Source organism: Melampsora larici-populina (assembly GCF_000204055.1).
Source record: "Melampsora larici-populina 98AG31 unplaced genomic scaffold MELLAscaffold_71, whole genome shotgun sequence".
In the NCBI taxonomy this organism is placed as follows: Eukaryota; Fungi; Basidiomycota; class Pucciniomycetes; order Pucciniales; family Melampsoraceae; genus Melampsora; species Melampsora laricis-populina.
Window position 1 is genome coordinate 110,921 of NW_006768835.1, and position 19,318 is coordinate 130,238.

Here is a 19,318-nt window from a genome sequence, read left to right on the forward strand (position 1 = left end):
GCCAGCCGAAGTTACAAGAGTTACAGCCCGAGGGGAATCGGCAAACATAATGCAAACGAGTTGTGAACACAATTCACAATTCGAGGGAATTTCAAACCCGGACACCAAAATTAAGCTCAATCCGGTTTCAAATGAGTTGATTCCCGCGGTGTAAATACCCCACCTCTCCGCAGAGTGTTAAACTAGGTTAAACTCATGCATACATTCCGTTCTTGGGGCGCCTCGGAGTCTCACGACGTCTCACAGAGCAACTGACAGCAAACTTAACTAAGTGCTGCTTTCCGTTAGCTTAACACAAGCCCTCTCTGCGCGGCCACGTCCGCGCGCCTCGCAGAGGGGCTTGCGACTAATCGTGGATTCCTGGCACGGAGACTCCACCGGTTAAGTCCTCTTATGTAGTTTTTTGATTTTTCCCACTTTCCTCACATGATAAACACAACTTTACCTTGCAGGCAAAGTTGTTCATATTAACTTCTTACATGTGGTGGCACCTTGATATGCTGGTCATCACGACTTCATCAGCCTGATCATGAGCTGATTTTACAAGCTCTTATGTCACACATGTAGGTAGATGTACAGCCTGTATTTGCACTGAACGTGATTTAGAAGAAAATACAATGTCTGAAAGTCCAAAAGGTATTCTCCCTGTCACAGGCAGAAACTAGGGTACCAAAAGTATTGGAACAGACCACAATACAGGCTGGTGTTGTAAAAATGTTCAAGCCATGATTTTTGCTGCATCAGATGGTTTGTCTATGATCCAAGACTACAAGGATGTGTAGAACAAAAAGATGAACAACTTTTCCTGCAAGGAAAAGTCGTGTTGATCAGTGAGGAAAGCGGGAAAAATCAAAAAACTACATAAGAGGACTTAACCGGTGGAGTCTCCGTGCCAGGAATCCACGATTAGTCGCAAGCCCCTCTGCGAGGCGCGCGGACGTGGCCGCGCAGAGAGGGCTTGTGTTAAGCTAATGCTTTCCGCTGTAAATTGTCAGGGGCTATATCACTCGTGAAAGACAGAATTTCATTGCATGCGCAAGTTTTATCAACATTGACGTTTGATAACTTGTTTTGCACTGCGCTGATTAGTCATGAGAGAATTTATATTTCACCTCTTGCCGGTTGAGAATCAAAGATTGTCAAAGATCATACGCATCCACCAATTCCATTTACGATAACAGTATACATATGCTCACAACAAACACTCACTCAAAGATCTTACAAACTCATCGAAGGAAAATGTACACCTTTCTTCTCAATTTTGGCACTATTTTCGGTTTGATCATTCATGTCAGATCACTGTTTCATGAGAGTATCCATACAAGGCTGCTTGAGTCAGAACAAGTGGTGCAAGCATCAAATCTTGGTCAGTTAAACCAAACATCATGAAAACTTATTCAAAACTTATATACACCGTGAAGCTCACACCGCTAATGGTTGTGACATTCAGATCGAGCAGGAATCATCGCGCCAGTGGACAGACATCTCTTGCAACAGGAGCATCTGGATACTTGGAGAGACTTGAGAACTATTGAAGAAGTCGTAAAGAAAAACAAATACACTGTGGTTTTTGGGAAGACGCTGGGAAATGTTGCGAAGGGAATATTAAGTAATTTAAACCTTCTGCCTGAAGAGATTGACACAATCCGTCGCAGTGCTGCGATATGGGCAAAAGATAAAAAGAAAAAAACCCTTGCGATCGCTGTATATTATCTTGCTGAGGTACTCAAACATCACTTGCCCGGAACGACCGATGAAGAAACGCAAAGCTTGGCGCAAAGGTTGATAGCAACTTACAAGTTTCCACCAAATTCAAATGACCGAGACAATGACAGACGCGTTGCAAGGGAGGTTGTTACTCCATTCCTGGATTCAGTTATGTCAGAATTAAGTCTGCACCTCTTGCTTGAGAAATTTAGCAAGACCAAGGGTGAGACCATTGGTCTCTCCTCGAGCTCAGGAGGGAAGCTTGATTGGAAGCAAATGATTACCAAAGAAGATCAACTGCAATATTCTAAATATTATCAGGCATACATGAGACTTATTGAAATCTTTGACAAATTAGCAGCTGCAGGGGCGCAGGACAGGAATTTGATCTTTAAAAACTTTACTCCAAGTCTTGAAAGATCGCAGCGTGGCACAATATACCTGCTTCACAAAAAGGCCACCAATCCCATACAAATGCACCGGTACCTGATCAACCGGCCACCATATCCTACCAACAAGCCGCTAACATTACCTCTTTTTGGCTACCCTGACAAGATCAATGGCAAAAGCTCAGCACAACTTGAGATAAACATCCACAAGACTTGGTCCCAATCTGGAGAACAAGACCTAGAGATTTCATCAAGACTTCTGGAACTCTCAAATAAGATTGCAAATACATGTGAAAAACTTCCTTCCAAAGTGTACACCATGGAAGGTTATGTAGCCCTTTTGGAAACCGCACAAGCTGGTAGTGTCAGGGATAGAGAAATGTTAAATCACATCTCAAGGACTATCAAATTAGTGGTTGACCTTGAAGAAGATGAATCTGAAGAACAACAAGTACTATGGTTCATACTTCAATCAGCACTGAGATCACTTCCAATGAGATCTGAACATAGACAATCTGAGAAACGGATAGAGAACAGTGTGATGTTTTACCTCTTCATCAGAAGAATTTCCACAGTATTGGACACAGTCACCAAGACAGATTCTTCTTCAAATATCACCAAGGACAAAGGTATGAAAGCCAAGTTTATGATGTACTATTGGAGTTTGGTATCATTTGTAACATCTGGGATTAGAAAAACAAATGCAGTTGAGTGGATGGAGTTAGGGCTGGGAAGAGTTTATTTAAATCACCTCAAGTCTTCTGTGACACTGAACAAATTGCATGGACAGATGACCTTGGTTGCAGAAAAAGGAAAAACACCTCATTTGTCAAATTCCATTTGGCTTGATGAATCTGATATGATCTCAGATGAACCCGAAGCAGCATTATTCAATTCAAAGATGAAACCAGCCAAGAAATATGTCAGGAATCCAGATAGGGGTACAAAAAGGTATAATTCATCAAAACAGCCAAAGCTATTCAAGTCAAAGAAAAAGACACTTGAAGGTCCCAGGAGGAATCCACCTAGGCATACAAGAACTTATGTTTTCCCAGAAGATGAAGAACATTATGAGACCATTCCTTCCACTCAATTCAAGGAAACCATTCAAGAAAAGGAATCAAATAAAAACATTCAAGAAATGCTGAACTTCAGGATACCCAAGAGGAAAGCAACCAGATATTCAAATACTCCTGGTGAAGATGAAGCTTCAGGCAAGCAATCAGAGAATACCTCTGATCAGGGAATGGGCCATGCAATGCAGGAGGCTAGAGACTTGCTTGTGCCATTCAAAAAGAGACCCCGGACTACAACCTACAAAATTGTTCTACCAGATATTCCAGTGGGGTTTGTTTCAAGAGAAAATAGGCATGACAATGCACCAAAGTTTGACCAAATACAAACCTCAAAAGACCATCAGAATGAAGCTGTACAAAAAGGACAGGGGAGTCAAGATTTCATACAGACTACAGGAAGTGAGCCTGAATCATCAGGTAAGCTGATTGATGAAATTGATCAAGGAACCATTGATCACAACTGACATCCAAAGCTTTTTAGATCCACTCTCACCAATCATTCCAGGCCAAACTAAACATGTACCACAGAGGGATCAAGAAAATCACCACATCAACCTCAATGATCTAATGGAAGAGGACTTGTCTGTTCTTGATCACAACAACGCCCAGGAACCTCTCTCATCAAATAACAATTTTAACAAGGCAGTTCCCAGTCTTTCAAAAATTGGGGCTGCCTCATTTTCTCAAGCAAGTAAGGACAGCCAAAAAACAGGACCTTCAGGGATGGAATCAATAATCTCCCATAATCACATCAATAGGGTAGAAATACCAGATCTGAATCTTCCCATACAGCTCTCTCCTGAGCAATCATGATCTGGGACTAGCTGTAGCAGCTGCTTCAGTTTCAAGCTTGGTGAGAAACTCTACAAACATATGCATACAAGAAGAAAAAGAAAAAGATAAGGACAAGAGGACTCAATAAGCTCAATCCCCTGTGCTTACTTTTGACTTGGGTGGTATTGGATGGTTTCTTCAGACACCTGCTCAGAACTGTGGGTCCTGGTATCAGTTTTACATTTACCTGTCCTTAATTTCTACTTGGCTGGTATTGGATGAGTTCTTCAGATTCCAGGGTGGTTTGTTTTGTTGATATTTTTGGCATAATTTGTTTCTTTCATACCTGAAAAGCATCATACCTCACTTTATTTGGCCCAAACTCCTTTTTATATCAAAAAATTCTTTTTGAGACATTCCATACTTTGTTCAAAAGCCTTGTTTATGGTAAGATTTCTTCCTCACAACCTGTGTCTTTCAGATAATTCGATCCCACTTGAGACTTCACAAGGGTGAACATCCAAAACAAATTTGGTATACACTGTAAATATCAAACAACTTCCCCCAGAGGAAGAGAGGAATGTACTTGAGGGTAGAATTGGACATAGAATCAAAAGTACAATGCACCTGAGCTATAACACTCACACTACATATATGCAAACCACTGAGAAAATTGTTAGATATCATCTACATACAGCTTTGCTCAGTTGTCCACTCATTTGAGCAAGTGAATTGTATGTAATACGTCCTGTAACCTTTGTTGGATGGAGAAAGACATCCAAAAAATCAACTACATATAACTCCATGGATACCCAGCCAGGCAATACTCATGAAGCCATTCAACAGTAAAAGAAAGGATATTACATCAAGTTTTGTTCATACAATTACACCAAAATTCAAAATCAATACACATAGTCAGCTTTTTAGACATCTTTCTCAATCTGTAAAAGGTTACATGATGTATTACATATGATTAACTTGTTCAGATGAGCAGATAACTGAGAAAATTTGTATGTAGATAATAGCTACCAAATTGATCAGTGGTTTGCATGTATGTAGCGTGGGTGTTATGGCTCAGGTGCATGGTACTTTTGATTTATGTCCAATTCTACTCTCAAGCATACATCCTTCCACTTGGGGAATTTGTTGTATGTATATAGTGGATAGGTGTTTATAAAGCTTTACTTCTTGTCTGCAACTTCGCTCAATGAAGCTCTATCAAAATAGTGGTACATAGGGTGAAGTACACATTGATGATTTTATTGGTTCCATTGCCTTTGTTTTCTTATGTGTTCCATGTGAAATTCTGATTGTGAACCTCACACTTTGAATCAGATAGTGATAACCCACCTTCAATATACATGATTTGAACTGGAACCTTGGGAACCTTGAATGTGTTTTTTTGTCATGAAGGATCACTGAATCTGGAGCTTTGAATCCAAGAGTGTACCCTAAAGAAATCTTCTTGCTGCCCAAAACTACATAAGAACAAGTTCAACGCTGCTAAAAATACAACACAATATAAAAAGGCTCCATCAACGTGTACTATATAGAGAATTGTACATGATTATTGTATATCAAGAATCACTTAGAGATGATCCACATGAAAACTAGATGAAACAAAGAGTAAGATAGAAGAAATTTTGCAAGAAAATGATATCATTTGATTGCGAAACACGGCTGGTGACATTTATACAGAGACTGTTCGATTGTCAACCTTGTGACCATTGATTGCACCAACTGATGATCTTTGGAATCTAAGCTTGCCAGGAGTTCTTCATAGATTACCACCGATCACTGCTACCTGAAGGCAGATCAGCAGGCTTACTTGAAGCGGTCGAATTGGTCGAGGGGCCCTTAGGCGCTGGTCGCTTCTTTTTTGATGACTTGGGTTTTTTGGGGGGATCTGCAAATGGGAGATCGGATTTTCGTGGTGGCTGGGTGGCTTTCAGAAGTGGTTTCACGTCATTCAGATTACCATCCCCAGAGGACATCAACCGTTCGTAAATTCTTATCACGGTCACTACATCTGCTGCGGCGTCTAACGATCGAACAAAAACATGAACATTGATGGTCAGAAAGTGAATTATTCACCCTTATGAAATTGTGCAATCCAGGTTTTACTTGACTTACAATGAGCTTGTGAACTCGTAAGCTGAGTGGTCTCCCAATTGGAGATAGTCAATTTTTTGGTCTTTGGTAGATGAAGGTTCAAGTATCGGTCGACTAATTTTTGCAAAGAAAAAGTTCCATTTCCTATCTCCTCTTTTGCTTGACTATCAAATTTTTTAATCAGATCATTAATCTCTAAATAATTTTTAAGCTTAACGATCTGATCATGACTGTCAATCCAGATATCTTGATCGATCTTCCGTTCATCGCTGATGATTCCGGCTCCCATCTTGATGATTTCTGTACTCGTGATCAAATCTGCTAAACACTGAGGAAAGGTGGCTTCTTTCCACTTTTGTCCATCCAGTTGAACGAGTTGAATAATGAGTACCTTAGATCGACCAGCAAGTTGAATAAGTGATGTGGTTCGAGCGCACTTTCTACTCCAATCGTGACACCATTCCATATCGAATGCGATGGCTTTCATCGATTTCGATCCAGATTGATTATTCGCATTTGAAGGACCATGTATGTCGATTCCATCCGCGACGACTTCATTCAATAAACTTTTCAGATGCCTCTTTGAATAATTCTCGGAAGGGCAAAGATAGATTGTCTGAGGAGGCCATCGTGGATCTTGGACCTGAAAATCTGGACGGGCAACATTATCGGATGGGATAGTTTCCTTTGTGCGAAAGAAGTTGATCAGCTTTTTCAATTCTAGAGTGGTGACTTTATTTGATCACACGGTCATTGGGAGAGATATTGAATATGACCAAAATCCAACTTGAAAGTCACCTGGTATGCCATCTTCTGAAACTTGGAAGACTTGAGTGGAATCGAAGGACGTCGCTTTAACGGGGTTAAGTTCTTGATCTTGGTGAGAGTTTGCTGAGGAAGTGTACAACCAACAGGATTGTCAGAAGATTTGATGAGAGGTGAATCAAAGAAATTCAGAAGTCTATGAATTGATCTGATAGAAAATGCTGATGTGAGTTGAGCACCTTGATAAAGGGAAGTCAAGAGTGCAGAGCTCATGAATGACAAGCTGGAAGAAATGAATGCGCAGTGGGTTTTTGTACGAAAAATCTTGGTCTTGTCAAGTCCGACTGTAGTGTAATTCCACACGGTACACGGTACACGGTACACCAAGTATGTAACCGGTTACCGTACACGCCATTCGGTTATAGATAAAGGCCAGATACTTTGGCTGACTTTAACTTCACCCATCAAGTTCTATTGCTCTACAGAATTCCAAGAACTTCAACCATGCCACCTCAAAAACATAATCAAACCAAACATCTCAATCATAACAAAAAATCAAATGGATTCAAGATTGGTAAACTTTCCAAAATGTCAGAATCTTATCGTGGAAAAGGTACGATCGATTAATCAGAATCATTTCACTGATTAAAATTTCGATTCAATAAAAAAACGATATCTAACTTCGTTTGTCTGACCTTTTAGCTGTTCAAATCAAAAAAACCCTCATCCATAAAGCAAAATTAAAGAAGCAAAGAGCCAAAGAATTAATCCAAGCTGGTTATTCAACTGAAACCAAATCTCATAAAGGACCAAATCAATCTACAAGTCGATCTGACCCAACGAATGCATTTGAATTGAAACGAGGAATGGAAGTCAATGATCCAATGGACTTAGATACTTCAACCTTTCCACAACCAAAACTTGGACCGCGTAAAGATGGAATGAGAATAGATCATGATGAATCTCAATCTCAATCTCAATTTAATTCACTTAAACGTCCTCAAAAATCGTCACACAGTACGAATAATAATGAGATCATTGAAACTCAACCCAGTTTAAAAAAGCGCAAGATTCAAGAATCACAACCTTTCACATCATCGTCTAATTTACCCGATCCTCATAATCCTACGAAAAACAACCGATCTTCATTATCTCGGTTGAAAAAGAATCAGATGCTTCATCCGAATGGACAACCTAGATTATCAGTTAAGCTAAATCGAATGCTCGATAAGATTCAACGTGGAGCTTGAAAGGGAATGCATATCATCTATATCCAAGATACCTCCAGGTTTCTTGAAGGCTCCGGGGTGGCTTTTAAGACGCTCAAAATACTGTTCTTCCCTTTTCCTGTACATTTTTACCAACACGGTTTATCTCACAATCATTCTGCACAGTTTTTCATTGTATTCTCCGAAGATTCTTTCTATGTTTTGTTGATACCTCAATCAGACTCAGACCATAAGGTTTGGACAGATATGATGATCCATACACGAAAGGATTTCAACAGCTTTCTTTCTGTTCTCATCCAACTTGCAGATTCTTTTTAATTCTCTCTCTCTATACACACCTCCAATGACGTTTTATTATTGAATATAATATCCAAACACATGAACAAATAAGACTGATTGTGATACATATCATGACTCTATACACTAATAAAAAGCAATAAATGGGCGAAACCAGACAGAGATGGAAAAGTTTTCCAACTTGCTGGTATACAAAGCATCTTTTTGGGGGATAGATTGTCTGATTGCATCCCATAACTTGAAAGAAACAAACCAGGCAAGTAGATTTGAATTAGAATTCTGATTTCAACTTTTTATCACTCATATGTCATCTCTATGATGCCTTTAGCTGATGGATCAGATATCTCATACTCTTTGTTAATGTGATTTATGAGTGATCACAGTCCTGTATGATTTTGGTTTTCAACCTTGCTTCCAGGGAATCTCTCAGAACATTGCAAGAAACGTAGATTAACAGGTTCCATGGGACGCCGCGAGAGGCACTTTGTAAAGTCTAGCAAGAGACTGAGGTAGAAGATCCAACAAGTTTTCCTCATTGAATTCGGTACATTTCGTTTAAAAAATGGTTTGTGTTTTCAAGTCTTATTGATTTTGTGTATCACCCTGTTCAGTAAAGGATATATACATCACACTATCTGATGTTATCTGAGTTGCAAAACGCTTCAGATGTTTTTGCATCAGAGCAATAGTGGGGTTCAAGTTAAAAAAATTGAGCTAAGATTATAGGCAACTCGAGCCACTTTTTAAGTCTGCTTGGTGCTTATAAAATGCGTGATCAGTCCACAAAAGTACCTAAATATAAGTCAGGTTGGTCTATAAAAAACAACCTTTGAAGCAAAGATACAGTTTTCAAAAGGTTGAAATCAGAAAAAATGGAATAAAATGTGTTGAAGATCGATGAGATACATTTTTTAAAGGTGTTTCTAGAAGAGTCGAAATTGAAATGTGATACCTAACCCCGCTACAAGACTATGCTACTACTTGTACAGGGCTTGGTACCACAGGCCCAAATTCAACACTCCTCGCCTGGCTCCGAACCATCTCCACAAATCGATCACCTCTCACCTTCCCTACCCCTCATTTCGATACGATACTGTTTGACTTGTCCCTCCGAAACACCCGATTCGACGGTCGAACATCCTACGCTTCATTTCGATACGATACTGTTTGACCTTTCCCTCAGAAACACCCGATTCAACGTTTGACCTGCTGTTGGTGTCGAGTGTCCCACACATTGTTGGCTTCACGCTACAAATGCCAGGGGCATTTGTCCCACTTCAGATCACCGTTTGAAGGAGAACATACTGAAAGAGCTGATTTATGTAAGTAATTTTTCCTCTCTTTGATGGTTGATACTCAAAATACTAACCAATCGATGCTTGTGTGATCAGACTCAAACCACCAATTCGCCTGGTTTCTTTTCAATCAATCCGAATTCCAACATGCGTCTTTCCCAACGGGCTCAGATGATTCGAGATCTCACCCTTGCCTGTGTCTGGGAACATCTAGACTCGATGAACGACTTTGCGGTGTATGATGACGAAGAGACAGACTTTCCTACCGATGGCCAGCTCTTATATCCGGACAATCCAGAAGAGGCCGAGCTCTATGATCAGAATTTCAATCAAGAGAATGAACTTGCCGAGCTACTTACTTGGGTCAGCGAAACTCGATACCTTGTTCCCAGATTCAAAGCACCTCACGCCTCTCCATTCAACTTAAATGATATGCTACGTGAATGCCGCAAAGACTTTCGACAAGCAATGCGGACCACTCCTGAAGGATTCGAAGCACTGAGGGACTTGATTAAGGACCATCCCAGCTTCATTTCAACCAGCAATAACCCACCACCTCCACTCGAACAACAGCTTGCTATAACTCTCGAACGATTAGGCAGTAACGGAAATGGAGCGTCAGTAGGCCGGTTCTCACGTAACTACAAGGTTAGCCGTGGTCAGGTCATCAAGTGTACCCGCCGAGTCATAAAGGCCATAATCGATAGAGGTGGCCATTATCTGGCTTGGCCATCAGCTGATCGACGAAAGGGAATCTCATCAGTTTTAAAGCAAGATGGCTTTCCTGGATGTGTTGGATTTGTGGATGGAACCACGATCCCTTTGTATCAAAGGCCTGGACAAGATGGTGAAGTTTTCTTTGATAGAAAACATGATTATTCGATCAATGTGCAAGTAATTTGTGATTGCAATCGGCGCATCACTTATCTTTATGGCGGCTGGCCTGGCTCTTGCTGCGATAGTACGGTCTATGGAAAGAGCGACTTGGCAGGAAACCCAGACAAGTATTTCTCACCGGGTGTGTACAGTCTTCTTCTTTTGTGTATTCTTTTTGTCTTTATCTTGGGCTGATGAATTTCTTCGTAATTGTAGGTGAGTATCTTGTTGCTGATTCAGCATATGTTGCATCCGAAACTGTGGTTCCTTCTTACAAAGGACCAGCTGCTCAGATTGATAGGAATCGCGAATTTAATTGGTGCGTGGCAAAAGCCCGTGTTCGTAATGAACACTGTATTGGAATCTTGAAGGGTCGCTGGGCCTCGCTTCAAGGACTTCGGCTTGCATTAGACAAAAAGGAACATATGAATCATATACTCCATTGGATCAAATGTTGTGCTATCCTTCACAACATGCTGGCCAATCTTGGAAATGCATGGGATGACTTGACGGAGCCAATTACGGAAGGTAATAATCATGATAATGCTGGTATGGATGATTTTGAAGCACCTGTGGATTTAAGTGCACAAGAAAGAGGTCGTTCAAAAAGGGACAAGGTACGGGACTGGGCTGTATCTTACAACTGGAAAAGTGGTGGCCTGCCAATTGTGGATCCTCGTATTTAAAGTGTAAGTTATGATCAGTTTTGTATTCTTTCTTATTTGATTTTGATTTTGATTTCACCTAACAAAGCTTTTGGATAATCTACAGGTGATGAAATTCTTTCAGATTGAAGTCAATGTTATTCAATAGTACATACGTTTTTATGAAACTTTCAATTCAAATAATTCAAATAAAAGTCGAATCCCTGTTTCTTTTGTATCTACTCACATGTTGTTCTGTTGGAAGATGTCAAGTTATATGAAAATCATGTTTCTTATGTGTCAATCAACTCGCACAGGTTTTATTTTCTTCTATCATGAGCATCTTCAATTTCTCATTTGAGATTTCTCTACAATTTCCTCGTCAAAGACAAGTTTATAATACGGTAAAAGAGAGTGAGGATTTTGCAAGTCCAATCCTTTGAACGATTGATTTCATTGAACTTTCATAAAAAACAACTTGAGGAACAGAGGAAGAAACAAACAATGTACACAATCAATAACCTTGTACTTGGTTCAACACAGGAGAATACAAATACAAGTTACATGAGTTGAACTCAGTCCAATCAACTTGAGAAGTAAGAAAAGAAAAAGGAATACATAAAAATGGACTCAGTCCAATCAACTTGAGAAGTAAGAAAAGAAAAAGGAATACATAAAAATGGACTCAGTCCAATCAACTTGAGAAGTAAGAAAAGAAAAAGGAATACATAAAAATGGACTTGAACTCAGTTCATAAAAAAGAAACTAAAAGGGGATGGAAAGAAGATTTAAAAAGGAATCTTGAGTCTAGATGACTGATTTGATTTGTTTGATTTGATTTGTTTAATTTCATTTGTTTGATTTGATTTGTTTGATTTGATTTGTTTAATTTCATTTGTTTGATTTGATTTGTTTGATTTGATTTGTTTAATTTCATTTGTTTGATTTGATTTGTTTGATTTGATTTGTTTGATAAGCTTGAAGTCTACATGACTGATTTGTTTAATTTGATTTCTTTAATTTGATGGATGGTCGAGAAAGATTGAAAAGTTTAATTTGATTTCTTTGATTTGATGGATGGTCAAGAAAGATTGAAAAGTTTGTTTTCGTCAATTGATTGTTGAAAGCCTACAGAATCGAATTAATTAAGGACTTGTTTAGATGTCCTGTGAGATGATTGGAAGATGAGGAAAATAGGAAATCAGTAAACTTGATTCAGTAGAAGATAGATAAATAGATACACTTACGATTGTTCAGATGAGACAACAGCAAGAGAATCGGTTCCAAAGGCAGGAAATACTGCAGCAAGGTAATCTGTAACTTCTTGAGGAGATTTGCCAGATAAAATAAGGCTTTGAGCGAATTTGCTACGTTCAACAATTTGTGCTTGTATATGCTCCTTCTCAAGTTTTTGCTGTTCGAATAGCTTCACGGCTTGTACTTCTTGCTTTCTGATTACCTCGGCGTCAGCAGCCTCTTTTTGCTTCATCATCTCTAAGTTGCGACGCCAGATGTTGTTAGATCTGATCTCTTTATTTCTATCATGGCTGCTAGTCATCAGTGCAACAGCGATAGGATTCTTGAGGTCCTTCGTACGAACTGCCGATGGATCGATAGAAGGAAGAGGATCCATCGGGCGGGAGACAATGGTTTTGTTGGGGCCGGTGGACTTGCGGGACTGGGGTTGTGATTGCTTCATCCTCTTCTTGGAAGGGCCAAGGATTTCCGAATCGTCGTCGCTTCCAGAATCAAGAGCCATTTCCTCGGCTGTGAGCAAGGCTTCCGCACGGTGTTTCTTCTTGGGCTTTTTGGTGGTTTGAGTTGGTTGCTCGTCTGGGATGTGCTCGTCTAGGATGTCTTCATTTCCGCTGTTGAACTCCAACTCTGGTACTGGATCGTAATCAGGTGGTAAGATTGAATGGTTAGTCGCGGTGGAAGGATTGTCAGCTGGACAACTGTCTTTGTTGAGATTCAAGTAAAGATCATCGACCACAGGTTGAGCGCCGGCTACTGGAGAGAAATTTCCTGGTGGCATGTTGAGGCAGTAATCAGCAGAAGGATCAATTGGTGGTGGTAGGTCCGGGAATTCGAATTCGGCTTGAGAAGGATCAAGAGGGAAGGGGATATTGAAATCAGGTGGGAAGGGTAGATCCAAATCAGGTGTGAGAGAAGCGATGAATGCCTGAAGTCTGGATTCTGATTCTTGTCGGGTTGAAATGCGATAATCAGAGTTGTTTTCATCTTGAGCTTGATCTTGAGCCTCCTCCTCCTCCTCCTGATCTTCTTCGTAATCTTCGTAATCTTCAGCGTGATTGTCTTGAGCAGATAAACTTAAGTGAGATGCCGTTCGATCTGGATGGAATGGATGAATTTTTTCTTGAGTTTGTTCCTCTTCTGAGTCGGAAACGTGAGTGACTTCGCTTTTCATTTCAGAGGACTCGACGGAAGATTGCTCGGCTGGTAAGGGATTCAAAGTCGAAGTTGTTCCAGTGTCCATCACTGCAAAAGCACTGATATTTGGCTTATCTTTGAAGATGGCGTCCATTTCAGCATAAAAAGGACACTTGTGCTCTAATAACTCTTGAGGAGTATCAAAACCTTTTGCACATTGTTCATCTTTTAGACCTTGCCCAGTCGAACAAGCTAGCTCTCTGACTCTGTGGTACCTGGCCTTGTACCGTTTGATGCGGGCTTCCAGAGTTCTCCCGGTGAGGTTCATTACCAATCCGTTTGGGTGTGATTTTGATCGACTAAAGATTCGATTTCGGGTGTTGTAGTCCGTGTTGATTTCTTTGGCTAAGGTGCTGAGGTAGGTAGCTGGGGACATAGGTAAGCCGGTGACCTTGGTTCGAGCCGATCCAAAGATTATATCGCGGTTCTTAGGTACAGACAGGAAAGTCACAATACGCTCATAGTCGGGTCTTCGAAAGAGAGGTCCATTTTGTGTTGCTTGGGATGCTGGTACAGAAGGTTGAGATGCTGAAGGAGGTTTCGGAGTCAAAGCTGGAGATTTTAGAGTCGGAATTCTAGATTTGGGAGTTGCTGAAGTTCCCTGGGATCTTGAAGCTGTGACCGTTGAACGTGAAGTGGTGGACTTTTGGGTTTCCAAGCGGTCTCGTTCTTCCGCAGCCAAACGAGATTGTCTGAGTTCAGCACGAGTTTGCTTGCCTCTCACCGTTTGCCCACATAAGGCAGCATCTGATGCTAAAGCTGCCTTCGTGCGACGAGGTTTTCTTGGCTAGAAGGTAGAAAAACAGAAGGGTAAGTCAGCATTCATCAACAATCAAATAGAATATAAAACAACATACCAAACCACTTTTTGTAAGCTTGGGGGATTGCTTTGGCTTTGGCTTTGGAGGCATTGCCAATAGTAGATCCAGAGAGGCGGATAAAAGTAGAAACCAGATACGAGAGAACGAGATCGAGATTGAGAAGACTTGATTGAAAAAGTAGAAACGAAACCGGATACGAGAGAACGAGATCGAGATTGAGAAGACTTGATTGAAGGAGTAGAAACGAAACCGGATAAGACAATCTTGAGATAACAAAAGAGAAGACTTGGTTGAGACTGAATCCTAAAGTACAGTAACAAGATCAAGATCGAGAAGACTTACTTGAAAAAGTAGAAACCAGATAAGACGATCTTGAGATAACAAAACGAGGAGACTTGGTTGAGACTGAGAATAAAGATAACCAAAAGAAGCTGAATCCTGAAGTACAGTAACGAGATAAATAACGAGAAAGACTTGAAAGACACTGAATCCTAAAGTACGAAAACGAGATAAATAACGGGAAAGACTTGATAGAAACTGGATCCTAAAGTACGAAAACGAGACTGAGAATAAAGATAACCGAAAGAAGCTGTAACGAGAAAGACTTGAATGAAGCTGAATCCTAAAGTACGAAAACGAGATAAATAACGGGAAAGACTTGAATGAAACTGGATCTTAAAGTACGAAAACGAGACTGAGAATAAAGATAACCGAAAGAAGCTGAATCCTGAAGTACAGTAACGAGATAAATAACGAGCAAGACTTGAATGAAGAGAGTTGATTGAGGAGAAAAACTTGATAGAATGATCTTGAGGTGAGTTGATTTGATAGAATGATCTTGAGGCAAGTTGATTTAAATAGTCAGAGAGGGTGTCCACGTCCACGAAAGGATCAAGTTGAATGGCTGATAAGCTGTGGTCAAAAGCGAGGGAAGCTTGTTGATTGCTTTGATATGATATCGAGTCCGATTGGTGGTTTTGAAAAGGCTTCCTCCGCATCCGCATAAACTTCTGAGTAGGATCTTGATTTTGAAGTAATATCGCCGGGTGCGTCAAGATATCGTTTGATATCGGTTGTTGTGGTGGTGGTGGTGGGGATTCCATATCCGGCACAAGGTGGTTGGTGAAGGTGGTTGGTGAGCTGGATGACCAATCACGGCTATAGGCTTCTTGGTTCCGAACCGGCCACCAACAGTAGTTTATCTCTGTTGTTATGGGCTGAACAACGGAGAAAACAAACAAAAAACATAGTTTACAAAAACGAAAAAAACAAAAAACACAGTTTAGAAATGAAAAATTAAAAAAAAAACAGTTTACGAAAAAGAAAAATTTAAAAAACACAGTTGACAGAAAAAAAAAGTATATCTTTCTAAAAAGAACCGTTGAAAGAAGTACCAGATAATCTACTTTTTTCTTGAAGCAGAAAAATTTCGATTTGCTTATAATTTAAAGCATCAACTTATAAATTATAAGTTATCCGAGCAGCTCTAAAGCTGCTCGGATGGCTTATAAATAAAACTATAATTTGTTACTCCCGAACATTGCTTAAAATCCGTTATAAGTCCATTTTTTTTTAACTTGAACCCCACTAATGATTACCTGTTTTTGATTGAGATAAGCACTTCAACTTTCCAATGTCTCCAAACCTCCAATCACAGACTGCTACTACCATGGAATATGATTCAAGATTGATATCTCCTGTGACACAATCTTTCCAAAGGAACATAATGATATATACAGCAATCAAAACCATCAATGGCCTTTCATGACTCAATATATTATTAACCTCACGAGTAAAGCTAGTAAATTCTGATTCACAATTTATCCGAATTCCTTCCCGCTGCGAAGCCTCCCAAGGTTTGACTAGACAAGTATTCCAAGAGAAAAAATTTGTAGCGAACTCCTGCAAGTAACACCATCATGGATAGGGAACAAACACATGAACTGTGTGGTCATTGTGATAGGATAGTGATGATTTCAACAGATCAATCTAGTTTTTTTACAAATGGGGCTCAAGGATGAGATACAAGGGGACCTTGAGGATGATCAGTCTAACTAGATAGATTGCTAAGTGAGGATCAACCTCTGCCACTCGTGAGCCTTGAGGGCTCTACTGATACCAAAGCTACATGTCATGTATGTGTAAGTACAAGTATCACATTCCTAGGATTGTCAGGGTGGCTACTATAATGACGTACGGGTTGGTCTAGCTCAACAGTTCGTACACAGATCCTGACGAGTGATTCCGCTGGTTACGTGGAATCTAAGTTGTTTTCTCCTATCAATGTTCACGAAAAGAAGAAAAGATAGCTGTTAGCTAACTAAGATAATTTCGCACTCCTATGTAAGGTTAGTAAACTACAGGCCCACTGTTAGTTAACAGATGTAGGCAGGTCAGGCCTGAGCCGTAGCTTGATCTCAAGAACTCGAAAGTTAATGAGCAGCCTGTGAGATATCTCAACAGGGATCTTGTCGACACGAGTGCCACAAGACCTGGGTCCTTGACCAGAGGAATTAGAGAGGAATGTAACTAACCTGTGATTTAACGCCGGATAGAATTCTTCAGGAGGGGTAGTAGTTTTATAAGAAAAGCGAATGACACTGATTTAAGATTTTATTTTGAAAAGATAAGCTAACAAGATTATTCGTCGGGAATTTCTTGGAAGCTAGTATTTCAAAAGATATTTTCGATTTCTAGATGGTAATCTAAATAGAAAATTTGGTGTGCGTAAAATCAGGTGGGTCCCTTCTCGTTCTTGCTTCTTAGCTGGGTATTTATACCTTAGACACTCTTATTGTTCAGCTTGCGGTCTAATAAGTGCAGTGTTCTTCAATTGTTATAGATACTACTAATCTTAACGGGTCTTTAGTCATTTTACGTAATTTGCATTCTAATGAGTATATTACTCATTTTACGTCGTGGTCTAATTCCTTCCGTAAGGTTGATTTTCGTAATCGGTGTCTTGGCTCCGTTAATTCATCAAGTAATCATCCTTAGTTTGTGAATGTCTTCTTATGATCCATTACGTCGTAGTTATTAGATCCTCACGTAATAATCCTTGGCTTGTGAGTATTCCTCTATGATCCATTCTAATTCTTGATTAGCTGGAATTGATCTTTCATATCCTTTCGTTCATCTCTTATCTTCGTTTTGATTTCTTCTCCGACCTAGTCTCTTTCTTATGGTGCTGGGTAGCTTCCGAAATGTTCCTTGATAGATTTTTAACTAGATTACGTCATAGTATACGAAGTATATTCTTCTTTCTTCTTTTGATACTAAGTCTTCGAAAAGGTGAGTGATTCGAAAAGGTGAGTGAGAATGTTTTTAATAGACAGTTTTTATATCTTTTCTCTTTTCTCTGTTTTCTAGTTGAGTGTGATTTCGGTTTGGTTGTCTTGGTGCTCAGCACTCTGGGACCATTTTGACCTTTGAAACTAGGTCTAAGAAGTTGTAATTTTATTAGTGTATATTTTGACGTCTGTAATTTACGTTATACTATATATAAAAGAAAATGGAAATATAAATTTTATGTCACAAAAAGGTGTAGCTCTTCTGGCTCTCTATGTGTAAGAGCTCGGGAGCTGACAAGGATCGTGACAGTTGTGTTGGGTAACATGTCATTCGTCTCCATGAAATTCTAGATGCCGTAGCCAACAAGGTCAAGTGTGATTCATAAAGAATGACAGTTAGTAACGAGTCAATATCATATGCTTAATTGCAAGGAAGTTCTAGATGGTCCACTTATGTTGGTGTAGGGACCATTTGTTACGATTGTACCCTCTCACAATTCTATCCGGTGGTATGCATTTAGACACCTCTTCCCAAAATTCAAGGATTAAGCCAAATCCATCGATCAGTATTTTGGTGCATCATTTTATATGGGCACCGCAAAAGGTTTGGGTGAATTCTGGAGATCCATGCCATGTCTTGATGTTTGAAATTAATGTATGCACTCGAAATGACGTTGCCTAAGGTAACACGCATCATCAATATGTCGTTCACCGAGTGTTAGGGCATCCCGCCGGATAGCATATGTGCGACTGATTGTGGCAATCTTTCAAGAGAAAAATATCATTTGTGAACATCCGGTGAGATGAGTGAGGGTCACCTTTGTGGTGGCAGTGGCATTTGCAAAAATTTGCGCAGAGATGACTGAGACACGCTCCCATTTGGCGGGAAATTCCAAACGCGGTCAAGAAACATTGATAGCTTATCCAATCAACACTGAATTATTCATTTATTTGAAAAATGGCCGCAAGGTCAAAATCACTACACAATGGATAGTGGTAGTGTTGTGAAAGTGCTGTGGCACTACCCTTTCAAAAATTAGTTTTTGTGATAGTGGTTGATGCACAGCCCTATACAAAAGTCCAAAATTTCTATAGTGGTATGTCCACTACACTCACCAGTTTTGGCAGTGTGTCCACACATATAGTGGTCCACATGGTGTACTGCAGTGTGCACTGATAGATAATTTATTGGAATTTCATCAGGCTCTGCCCCCAAACAATTAGAAGTCCTGTGCTTTGTTAAGACCCTTGTTCATCTTTCCTTTAGCATGAAAGGTATACACATACTTGAGTTCACCTCTGTCATACTTTGCCCCACTCATCCACCTTGTGACCTTCTATAATCCGCTTTCCCCACCGCGTCTACCATACCAGTGCACCCCATCAAAATCATGATCAAAAGTGAGTTTCAAATGAAAAGTATGAAATAACCTGCCTTAATCCCCTTGGACCATTGCTTGTGACTTATAAATCTAGATTCATTATCAAAAACTTTGATTTAAACAGCATCCTCCCAATAATCATACTTTACATACCATTCCATCTCCCCCCAAAAAATGTCTTCTCAATTTGAGACTTTATCCAGTTCTTTA

The 19,318-nt window shown here is 39.9% G+C and overlaps 4 protein-coding genes across 4 annotated transcripts; 2 read left to right on the forward strand and 2 right to left on the reverse strand.

Annotated features, from left to right (window-relative positions):
• Positions 1-1,239: 1,239 nt before the first annotated feature.
• Positions 1,240-4,228, forward strand: MELLADRAFT_112781 (uncharacterized protein; the record flags this gene model as incomplete). Its single annotated transcript, XM_007417318.1, has 4 exons — positions 1,240-1,366; positions 1,451-3,589; positions 3,654-3,863; positions 4,149-4,228. 4 exons carry the CDS (start codon positions 1,240-1,242, stop codon positions 4,226-4,228), a joined length of 2,556 nt encoding a protein of 851 aa, XP_007417380.1.
• Positions 4,229-5,530: 1,302 nt separating this feature from the next.
• MELLADRAFT_112782 (uncharacterized protein) lies at positions 5,531-7,096 on the reverse strand (the record flags this gene model as incomplete). Its single annotated transcript, XM_007417333.1, has 4 exons — positions 5,531-5,556; positions 5,775-5,987; positions 6,080-6,743; positions 6,857-7,096. The coding sequence occupies 4 exons, from the start codon at positions 7,094-7,096 to the stop codon at positions 5,531-5,533; spliced, it is 1,143 nt and encodes a 380-aa protein (XP_007417395.1).
• Positions 7,097-7,327: 231 nt separating this feature from the next.
• On the forward strand, positions 7,328-8,073 carry MELLADRAFT_68653 (uncharacterized protein; the record flags this gene model as incomplete). Its single annotated transcript, XM_007417289.1, has 2 exons — positions 7,328-7,436; positions 7,526-8,073. The coding sequence occupies 2 exons, from the start codon at positions 7,328-7,330 to the stop codon at positions 8,071-8,073; spliced, it is 657 nt and encodes a 218-aa protein (XP_007417351.1).
• A 4,248-nt stretch (positions 8,074-12,321) lies between these two features.
• On the reverse strand, positions 12,322-14,526 carry MELLADRAFT_68654 (uncharacterized protein; the record flags this gene model as incomplete). The annotated part of the gene is made up of 5 exons (XM_007417290.1): positions 12,322-12,373; positions 12,412-12,702; positions 12,835-13,621; positions 13,763-14,402; positions 14,473-14,526. 5 exons carry the CDS (start codon positions 14,524-14,526, stop codon positions 12,322-12,324), a joined length of 1,824 nt encoding a protein of 607 aa, XP_007417352.1.
• Between the last annotated feature and the right edge of the window lie 4,792 nt (positions 14,527-19,318).